This window comes from Acyrthosiphon pisum, chromosome A1, assembly GCF_005508785.2.
Source record: "Acyrthosiphon pisum isolate AL4f chromosome A1, pea_aphid_22Mar2018_4r6ur, whole genome shotgun sequence".
Lineage (NCBI taxonomy): Eukaryota > Metazoa > Arthropoda > Insecta > Hemiptera > Aphididae > Acyrthosiphon > Acyrthosiphon pisum.
In genome coordinates, this window is record NC_042494.1 from 116926245 (window position 1) to 116938333 (window position 12089).

Sequence of the window (12089 nt, forward strand, 5' to 3'; positions counted from 1 at the left end):
ATAATCTCACTGTAAAAATATACATACCTACGCCTAACTAATTAATATTTTACCTTTAAAACCGGTACATTCATAGATACCTTTACTAAAAGTTATTTTTGTTTAAATTTCATAAAAACTGTATTCATAGAGCCAAACTCATCAGCTAGGTTTATAATATAATACCTACATATACTATCATTAAAATTTTCACTGATTTTCATCACTATACCTGTCTCGAAATACACAAACCTATAACACGTCGGTTAAGAATAGAGCATTGATTTTCAGATTAAATATAAGACCACTGTATTTTTATCATGGTAACATCAATGTAACCTAAAAATCGTATATTTGTCTCCAATTATCGTTAAATACATGAGGGTGTCTATACTGATATCATACCCGATCACTTATATAATAAAGCATATGATAGGTGGGTAGGTACAGATTATATTTTATATGCACCACTTAACACTCATTTTACACAAAATACTAGGTAGGAATTTATTTTTAAGTTTTTAAACTAGATACATAAATAATAAATATTCTATACATTATTCTATTTACTTTATAAATAATGTAAAAAGATCACAAGTTAGGATATATCATGCCATGTCCAGTAGATATTAAATAATAATAAATTATATATGAATCACATCTGTGATATATGAATAGATACTATATTGCATTTAATTGTTTTATATTGGATATCGTTGTATCAGTATGCATGGCAACGTTGTGATATATTCTATGCATCTACTGTAAATATATAATAATATACGTTTAAGAATTTAAGTATTAAATAAATCAGGGCCGTAGCTAGGCACTGGCAAGAGGGCATTTGCCAGGGGCGCAATTATACGAAAGGCGCAATTTCATCGAGTGTCAATCTCAACTGAAATATGATAATTTACAAAAAAAAAAAAATCCACCATTTATTTTTAACGTTATCGCAATACGTTTCTCGTCGCGAATTCGCATAATATTGGAAACTACGCTAGGGTATTTATTTATATCACTGCCCCTCCGACCATACCTAGACATGCAATATGTATATTATTATTATTATATTATTATATGCTATATGCGTTGACGTATTTTGTATTCACTATTCAGTATTCATACCTAGATACCTATCCATACATAGATGTTATAGATGACTTTGCAGCAATAAAGGCAAGAAAAGTTATATTTTAAAAAGTTATTGTTAAATAAATATCATAATCAATGTTTAATCATAAGGTAAACATTTTTATATTTGATAAAATAATAGGATTTTTGTTTTAGTCTGTTATTATTATTTAATTATAATACATAATAGAACAATTTTTATAATAATAAAAATATTTATATAATAAAATAAATATAATGTACTTGTGCTAGTGTGCTACAATCGACAGAACGTTTTTTTTTTTTTTTTAATTATGATCATGGTACTTGAAAAAAAATTGAATGTGGGGGGGGGGGGGCGCGCAAATTTGGTTTTCTGCCAGGGGCGCTACTGGTTCTTGGCTACGGCCCTGAAATAAATTATATATCGAAAATATTTTATGTAAATTATTATTTGAAAAAAATCGATGGAGTCTATATGTATGCATGTAATGTAAGTAAGTATGTATGTAGGTAGGTATGTATGTATGTATGTATGTATGTATGTATGTATGTATGTATGTATGTATGTATGTATGTATGTATGTATGTATGTATGTATGTATGTATGTATGTATGTATGTATGTATGTATGTATGTATGTATGTATGTATGTATGTATGTATGTGTGTATGTGTGTATGTGTGTATGACGTATGTGTGTATGTATAATATAGTCGATACAAATGTACATCAGTATATATATTATATATATATTTTTTTTTAATAAATGGGGAGGTAATGTATTTGAAGGGGAAGGCGTAAAATATATGTTGGTCACGTGTCGGATCGGGTGGCGGTTGTGATCATAGATAAGTATGATATAATAGATAGGCAACTCATATGTAAAAAAAACGAACCGCATAAATAGCGCTCCCGGTGGTTGCGTAGTTTAACTAACCTAGTGTTGGCGAGCAATCGATAGAGCTATCGATAATTTTATCGATAATCGCTATTCACTACGATATCGTATAATATCGATAGTCGTAATTATACCATTTAATTTGTAAATATTGTTTTAAGTTTCATGTTACCCACTTACCCATGTCCTTTACTAGTGTTACACTCGCCTGTACTATGGCCATAAATAAAATAATAAAATATGATGTATTTTGTTTATTATTAGTTTTATTAATATTATTTCATTTATGTATCTCCAAAATAATACTAGGTAATTAAAAATTAATATTCAAATGGTATATCACAAGGTCAGACTTAATTGTATTTTATACATAGCAATACATGAATTAAAAATTTAACATCCATTAAAATTTAATTATATATAAAATTGAGCTAATAATAATAGGTATGTACTTATCTACTAATAAAAATAATAAAATACAAAAAATACTTAATGTACGTTTTTCTTTATTTTACACTTGATTAAATTTTCCAGTGATTGTTTTTTTTTTTTTATGTTTTATGTACCATATAGAAGCCAGTTGCTTGATAGGATCATTTTCTCCTAGTTGTAATGATCTTTTCCCATGTAATATGCGATTAACTTCAGCACACCAATGATCAATAAATAATTTGACAATTGATTTTACAATTTTTTTTTCAAATGTTTCGTCATGATTTTTACAGTGCAGAGCTGTTAAATCATACTTTCTCAAAATTCCTTCAATAATTATTTCCCCTATTCCAAAAAAATGGCATTTTGATGGAAGATGTTCACCAATATAAACAATAATATTGTGAAGCATTTGATGAAATGGTTTAGTAGGATATTTTAAAGATAATCTGGTACAGGCTTGGTAGTCCCTAGCTACAATCAAATCATGATCTTTAGAAACTTGTTTTGTGCAAATTTTTTTCAAACATTCTTCACAATTTTTATATAATTCTTTGTTGAGTTTTTTGGCAACAAAACCGGCAATATATACATGTGTAGCATGCATTAATTTTGTTGTCGTATCATTCAATTCCCTACTACTCTGCAATGGTAAACTAACTGATACCTCAACTGCTGAAGATTGTTGTTGATTACATGAAAAAAAATTCTTATATGTAATCAATGAGCACACTTTCCACAACTAAAATATAGAAATTAATACATTTGTGCCTAGGAAAATATAATGCATTATACTTACAAATGGCATTTGAATCCGTTTCTACAGTATCCAATTCAATAATACCAGACATACCTGATGAATTCATATCAATAAGTTCATCACTATTGCTTTGCACACTTTCCACAACTAAAATATAGAAATTAATACATTTTTGCCTAGGAAAATATAATGCATTATACTTACAAATGGCATTTGAATCCTGGGCCGGACTGGGCCACTGTGCTACTATTCTACAGCACAGTGGGCCGCGTGCTACGGTTAAAAAAAAAAAATTATAAATACTAAAATATTAAAGACTAAAGTCAATCTAATTATGCAAGGGCTTATATTTTATGCCAATAATACGAATCAATACAAGTTTACTGAGCGTTAGGCAGTTGGTAGTATTATCACAAAAACGCAGTGGAATTGTGGAAATATTACAAAAATAAACACTGAATACAATATTATTATCGGCCTATTGTAGCCACAGATATATCTATATACCTATATTATATTAGCTGCGATGGTGGCCGATGCAGTGGTAGTAGTGGTCACACTGTCATAGACATAATATAGAACATAACTCTATGGTAGTGGTTATTTTTTATTTTATAATTTATTTTGGTGGCTAAAAATAGTTTTATAGTTTTATTTCCCAATTTATTGATTACCTACCTAGATGATATCAATAATATTATAACCTAACATCATGTTTTATTTTGTAAAATAAAAAGAAAATAGTCTTGTATTCTTGTTATTCTTGTCCGGTGTTTTGTTGTGGTTACTATAAATGCTCGAAGTGATATATAAAATCCCGTAACGAGTGACGATATAGTGAACAACATCGAGTACGGTTAATACTTAAATTTATAAAAATGGAAAAGGTAAAAAAAAATCGTAAAGGAGGAGCAGAAAAAATTAGAGCCAAACGAATGTCTGAACTTAAGGCAGCAGGAAGTGATCCGAAACAAAAGAAATTGCAATTTTGTACAACTATTAACACACAAAATGGTACGTTCTTATAATATTAATTAAACTATAATATTTTGAATGGGTATGTTTTAGATAGTTAATAAATGTGTATGAAGTATTATAATTTATATTACTTTGACATTTTTAGATAACTTTAATGATGAAACATCAAAACAATTAGAAATAATAAATAATCCTACATCGACTAGTGTAAGTGTTAAAGTATATTATATAACACATTAAAATATTTTGCAAATGTTTAAAAAAACTATATATTTTTATTTCAATACCTATGTGTTGTAGACTATAGAATAGAAAACACTTATGTTTCTTATTAGAAATAATTTATATTGAATTTATCTTTAAAGGATCCTGTGTGTGCCAGTACATCCACTGTGCATAATACCAGTGATTTAAATGTTAATGACAGAAGTTTGGAATTTATTAATATCTCATGATAATGAAACAAAAAATCCTACATTTTCTAGTGTAAGTGTTAAAGTATATTATATACCATATTAAAATATTTTGCAAATGTTTGAAAAAACTATATATTTTTATTTCAATATGTGTTGTAGACTATAGAATAGAAAACACTTATGTTTCTTATTAGAAATAATTTATATTGAATTTATCTTTAAAGGATCCTGTGTGTGCTAGTACATCCACTGTGAATAATACTAATGATTTAAATGTCAATGACAGAAGTTTGGAATTAGTAATATCTCATGATAATGAAACAAAAAATCCTACATTTTCTACTGTAAGTGTTAAAGTATATTATTTACCATATTAAAATATTTTGCAAATGTTTGAAAAAAACTATATATTTTTGTTTCAATACCTATGTGTTGTAGACTATAGAATAGAAAACACTTATGTTTCTTATTAGAAATAATTTATATTGAATTTATCTTTAAAGGATCCTGTGTGTGCTAGTACATCCACTGTGAATAATACTAATGATTTAAATGTCAATGACAGAAGTTTGGAATTAGTAATATCTCATGATAATGAAACAAAAAATCCTACATTTTCTACTGTAAGTGTTAAAGTATATTATTTACCATATTAAAATATTTTGCAAATGTTTGAAAAAACTATATATTTTTATTTCAATACCTATGTGTTGTAGACTATAGAATAGAAAACACTTATGCTTCTTGTTAGAAATAATTTATATTGAATTTATCTTTAAAGGATCCTGTGTGTGCTAGTACATCCACTGTGAATAATACTAATGATTTAAATGTCAATGACAGAAGTTTGGAATTAGTGATAGAACCTGATGATAAAGGAACAAATAATTTTCCATCATCTGATGTAAGTAGTTATAGCCAATTGTATTATTTACATTAGGTATATAAATAATATTTTTTTTGTAGGACATCTGTATTAATCAATTTAAACTTGATGCTAGTTCTAACATTTTTCAAAAACTCCAGTTTATTGAAAAAATCAACCCTAATCAACCTCCACGATTAACCAATGTACCGTGGGTTTTGCATAGAGTTTATAATAGAATTGATAGTAATGGAAAAAGTATCCCGAGAAAGTGGATTACAGTTGAGTGTATTAACTATAATGTAAAAGCCATTTATTGCACAATATGTATAGCATTTAGTATATCAAACAGTACAAGTAATTTTTGCAATGGTTGCACTAATTTTAAAAATATATATGCTGCTATTGAGTCCCACGAAATTAGTAAAGGTCATTCATCAGCTGTAGAAGCATACTTTTCAGCAAGTAATGAAAATAGTATCGAATTTGTTGTGAGTAGAGATATGATGAACCATAGAAAAGAGCAAGTGATGGAACGCATTCATATTTTGGAACAAGTATTTGATATAATAAAATTTATTGGGAAACAAAATCTATCATATCGAGGATCATCTGAAGCATTATATGATATAGAAAATTCAAATTTTAACCATGGAAACTTTTTGGAACTTTTAAAGTTTACCGCAAAACGCGATATGGTGTTAAATAAATATTTGTCTGCTGCTATTTAACGCAGTAAACAGCGAAAACAACATGTGGAATTAAATTCAAAAGGAAGAGGTGCATTAATAACTTTGTTATCTATAACTACAGTTAACAAAGTAATAGATGCCATACTATTAACCATGAGAAAAACAATAAAGAATGAATTGGGTGATCGTCAGTTTAGTATACAGGTAAACCAATTTAATTATTTAATTCCAACTAGGTAAATTAACTTAATTTTAATAATCATATACGATATACTTACAGGTAGATAGTACTCAAGACATAGGTACCATTGATCAGGCAGCTATTTGTTTACGCTATGTTTCTAACTCTCAAATAAAAGAATGGCTATTTAGTGTAGTACAAGTAAAAACATCATCAGGAAAAGGACTGTATGAATTACTCAAAGAATGTTTCTCTCAAAACGACATTAATTTTAAAAATATTATTGGATCTTCTTTTGATGGAGCTGCTAACATGCAGGGTGAGTTCAATGGATTGCGTGCTTTTATAAAACAAGAAAATCAAAATAGTGTGTACATTTGGTGTTATGCACATATTTTGAACTTATGTGTTTGTGACACATGCGAAAATTTGGCAGCTAAAAATTTATTTGGTTTATTAAATAGATTAGCAACTTTTTTTTCTGATTCATACAAAAAGATGGGTGTGTGGAAAGAAATTCAGGAAAAACTGACAACCGGTCAAAACAAACTGAAAAAATTACAGAAAATAGGTGAAACTCGTTGGTGGTCTCGCGAAAAAGCATTACTATGGATGTTTGACGGAAATGACTGTTTATATCCTATAGTGATAAATGCATTGGATTTTGTGGCAACATCAAAAACTTTTGACCCAAAATCTATTTCCGAAGCCAATTCATTAAAAGAAAAGTTGTGTCAATTTAATATTATAGTAACAGCTCATTTATTTCTTCCAATTTTCAAAAGTTTTGGCCCTACTTCAACATACCTACAATCAAAGAATTTGGATATATTGAATGCTTTTTTAATGGTGGATAAGTGTATTGCTGACATAAGTAACTTAAAATTTGAGAATGTTCTTAAATCATCCAAAGATTTCGTTTTAAAAATGAATAATTCCCTTCACAAAATTGCATTAAATAAAGAGATATTTATTGAGAATGATTTTCCTAAAAACAGAAGAAGAATAAAAAAACTTATGTTTGATGAAGTTTGTGACGATGAAGCACCAACAGATCCAAAACAAAAATTTCGAGTAGAAGTTTTTCAATGTATCATCGACCAATTGCGAACCAGCCTAACTGAAAGATTTACTAACAATAAAAGTTTGGTTGCAGATATGCAATATTTATTGCCAAAACATTATAATGATATAAGAAATAAATTAATTCCTAAATCAGCATTACAAAAGTTATCACTATTATCATCTGTTGATCACTCAAAATTAATTGACGAACTTGAACACTTTGCTGGAATTTATGATAAAATTTCTAAACCATTATATAAAAAAACTGTTGATATCTATGACGAAAACACAAATAATGATGATGATAATTTAATTGTAACTGATATGGATTATGAAGATTTTTCTTTGGATTGGGATGATACTCATCTATCTGTTACAGGTAACTAAAAAAAAAATAAATTGTTTATTAAATATATCATATTTTAACCAAATTCAACTATAAAATATATTTATATTTATATGTTTTTATTCGTGTTAAGATATTTATATAAAGATTTTTTTTTTTCAGAATCTGAATGTGAACACTCTTTTATCCGTGATGAAAAAGGTATACATACCCGAGAGAATTGTTTGATTTGTGTTTTTAATTTACTTCATTCGCTTTATTTACATATGCCCACTTATTCTAATTTATATGCCGCCATGGAATATGTACTAACCTTATCGGTAACTCAGGTTAATTGTGAACGCGTATTTAGCAAATTAAAAATTATAAAAAATCGTCTACGCGCTTCATTATCTAATGACCGCTTAGATGCTTTTTTATTAATGTCTGTAGAAAAAGAAATATTAAATGATTTAAATTTTGAAGATATTTTGGACATTATTAAAAACTCATCTCATACTTTATCTAAATTATTATCGTTCACATAATTACATAATTATATAATTATAAAATCGAATTTGTCATACTGTTACTTGGTGTTACTGATTTATACCTATATGTATTGATATATTTTACATTTTCTTTGTAATCAACACCGACAAAGTTCCTAAATCCTAATTCTTATAAAACGTTGGTAAAGGTAGAAATACTATTGAGAAAAATGTAATATTGTGTTAGTTGGGCCGTTAAATATAGTAAAATGGGCCGGTTGCATACAGAGAATAGTGGGCAGAAACCCTTCCAGTCCGGCCCTGGACAAATTCGTACTGTTTATTAAAATGAGTGCTTCACGCGGTGATGTACAGCTGCTCTCATCAATCGTGTATATTTACCTTAATTTTGGTTATCTTATCACTACGAAAGACATAAAAATCCAAGAATGATTCATTATAGTAATGATAATTTTGCGATAATTGCGAAATTCAATAAACTAGATTAATGGGTGTACGGAGTACATTGTACTTAATATTATAAGGCCTACGTTGAAACTACTTCAACAAAACTAACTCATTAAAAACTAATTTACAATTACCTAACCTAACAATTCGAGAAAAATCCAAGTATTATAATTGATTTTGTTTTACAATATTTGAATATTCAAAATCACCTTGAACGGTCCTATTTATAGTATATTTATACATTATTATAATATATCCGTGAGTTGTAGGTATATTATGCGGCGTCCGCTGTATTTTGTTTTTTCATTCATATTTCATATATCGATAAAATATGCTTAATATTAGCAATTTAAAACACATTACGATGACAAGAAAAAGTTAAATAATATCTATCTGCTTTGAGAAAGGCTTGTGGTGGTGGTGGTGGTAGAAGGTTACATTATGCTATTCTATTTAATAGTTTCAGAAAAAAGTTAAGACTAATTAATATAATTTAAGATTTTAAATATTTTAAATAATATATTAACCTAATACCTATTTTATATTTTATATTTTACACAACAAAAAAAGATCAAAAGAAACCGATATTACTAATACAAATAACAATATAGGTAATCCTAATAATAATAAGTGTACTTATTAAGGATATTATATTATAATCCACTACTCTTCAAGTTACATTATATTATATCTATAAATAAACATTTTATAGTCTAATGACGTAAATAACCAATTAACCAAATTTTTTTTGAGATTAGAATTTTTAAGATTCCTGGTGTTCTATGTCTTTCTATATTATTATATATTATATTTAAGTGTATTAAAGTACCTACCTACTAAGATTTATTTCGGAATTGACATAGGTTTATCGTATATCAGTGTATAGGTAATAATAATTATTGAGGTATGCAAGAGAATCATTAGACTGTTTCTATACTATTTTTCCGAACTAATGAAATTAAATAAACCAAATAAATTGTATATAAGTCATTAATTATACTCACTTATAAAATTAAATCACACTAAAATTATTTTAAAGTGTTACGCCGACCTCAGATCTCCCACACTTTGACAACAAATTGATCGTTTAAAAGCTGATTTAATATTATGTTAGGGGGTAACACAAAAAAAAAGTGACATAAAAACTTATTTTACGCGTTACAGGATTAATTATTGGTTTACTATATATACGGATTTACAATAAGAACATCAATATTATCAAAATTGTAGATTATACATTTTATGTAGATCCATGAGCAATCCATTCAATAACTAATAATATTTATTTATTTCCAGCTATAGTTTTTACAAATTATTATAAGAAAACAATTTTAATTACAGAGGTTGGTCACTTCCAAGACATTCGCTATTTGGCTGTGTGGAAATGAGAGTTCCTAACAGTGTTAAATTAATAATAATAAGTTATACAATATAAAAATGTGAAAAAAAAGATAACTTATAAAAGATAAAAAGTTCTAAAAAATAATTTTAAATTCATTTCATGAATTGTATGGGACGATTGAAATGAGTTATCACAAAAAGTAAGGTAACCACTTTATTGTACTTAAGTTTTAGTCGAGTGTATCTCGCCACTGTAGGAAACGTATAAAATATGTATTTGAATCTAATAATTGTATACGATGAAAAAATCATTATGAGTGAAGACGGTCTTCCTTTATGTTAATGAAAGTTACCAAACAATTATTTTAATATTAACATTAAAATTTTAACAAATGTTCGTAGGTTTTTTTGTTTTTAGTTTTTCCCGATTAATTTAAAAAATAATGATAATTTTTAATTTAGACCTCTACAAACAACAGTGCAAACAACTATAAAAAGAAAGATCCATCTTGCTACAAATCCATCAAAGTTGATGATGATCGGAAGATTCTTCTACTAAACGTCTTCGGGCATACAAAAAAAAAAAAAATATTAAAATTGCATATAGTAAAATCAATACATTCATCGAGCGCTCAGAATGTAAAATCTTGTTTCTCACGGATCTAGATTAAATTCTCTAGACATTTTATCGTCAAATATTATATAATGTGGGCGATTTTACTGCGTAAACGATTGGGCGTAATGATCGTGTGCGCAGATGGACCATTGATATTTTATTTCCACTAAACTCGAGATAATATATATATAATATAAAACCGCTCGGGCGCATTAACTCGCCTCGGACCTTCGATTGATACTCATAATAATAATATAAGAAATATATCGCAGTACGCGCGCTCAATAACGATGGCATGCATTCTCCGATGTGCAGTAACGTACCTATATAATATAGTATAATATAATATATATATGTCTCATAATTATATTATATGATGAGGTATATAGGCGTCGGATCTCTCTCGGGTGGACCGAACAATGACAGGTGTATTATATTGTACGTATATTTATAACACACACATACATATAATATTATATATAGGTATATTATATTATTATTATAAAAACGCGAGCCGGTAGTGACTGCCCACATTTTATAGTCGTAAGTCGGACCGACGCCGCCGCCGCCATCCAGTAGCCCGAGATGTATAGGTACGGCGGCGACGACGCGCGCGTGTTGGGTGGTCGCGTTCCGGCGGCGGCGGAGGCGCGCACGGGCGCCGCCGCCGCAGAGCATAAAAGGCGTCCCACCGAAACAACAGCGTACTATTATATATATCGTATACATGTACATGTCGTCGTCGTCGTGTACTAATAGAAGTATATAAAGTAATAAAATATAATGTTGTACGCGCACTGTATAAAGGTATATAGTTATTAGGTATATAACTACTATGTATATATATATATATGATGTACGAAATGTCCGCGACAACGGTCCGTATAAAATAGATAATTATAACTCGGCGAGAGTACGCCGGCAATGCCCGTGTATATATATATCGATATTTTGTATAATATACGAGTAGGGATATAATTACATGTACGTGAAGTATATATATAATAATACTTATATTGTATTATATTGTCAAATAATTGCCAACTATATACGACACGCGTCCTATTTCTTCTTTTACCCAAAAACGTCGAAGAACGCGGTGGGGTTATATACCTATATATGATATAATTAGGACGTGGATTTAAATGTCATAAAAAACAAGAAAAATACGTTTAAAAAAATTCGATTTAATGCACTCCATAGTAGTAAAACAAAACTTGTAAAAGTCTGTGAGTATTATTTAAATTCACATAATTTGGTGTAATCGCGATTGACGCAAGTCGTAAATAAAACGACCTGCAGTACCTATATATAATACCTACATTACCTAATATATTACTCCTATATTTATCATACATATATATCTGCCTATACATGGCGAAAAATATGTGGTTTTTTGTTAGACCAGCCGTTGTACAGCCGCCGATGCTTTTGCTTGATACACAGGTAAACTCATATTAATATACG

At 28.4% G+C, this 12089-nt stretch overlaps 2 protein-coding genes across 3 annotated transcripts; one reads left to right on the forward strand and one right to left on the reverse strand.

Annotated features, from left to right (window-relative positions):
• Positions 1-2491: 2491 nt before the first annotated feature.
• On the reverse strand, positions 2492-8511 carry LOC100572511. 2 transcript variants are annotated; one of them, XM_029488104.1, is made up of 3 exons: positions 3389-8511; positions 3224-3331; positions 2492-3099 (listed from the first exon to the last, which is right to left on the reverse strand). In XM_029488104.1, the coding sequence occupies exons 2-3, from the start codon at positions 3288-3290 to the stop codon at positions 2504-2506; spliced, it is 663 nt and encodes a 220-aa protein (XP_029343964.1). In that variant the 5' UTR covers positions 3291-3331; positions 3389-8511; the 3' UTR covers positions 2492-2503. The 2 variants fall into 2 exon arrangements, with proteins under 2 accessions (XP_029343964.1, XP_016658164.1); XM_016802675.2 differs by having other exon boundaries at positions 2492-3166.
• LOC103308742 (zinc finger MYM-type protein 1-like) lies at positions 6289-10053 on the forward strand. Its single transcript, XM_008182707.1, has 5 exons — positions 6289-6339; positions 6416-7460; positions 7536-7760; positions 7890-7928; positions 10007-10053. Exons 1-5 carry the CDS (start codon positions 6289-6291, stop codon positions 10051-10053), a joined length of 1407 nt encoding a protein of 468 aa, XP_008180929.1.
• The last annotated feature ends 2036 nt before the right edge of the window (positions 10054-12089 follow it).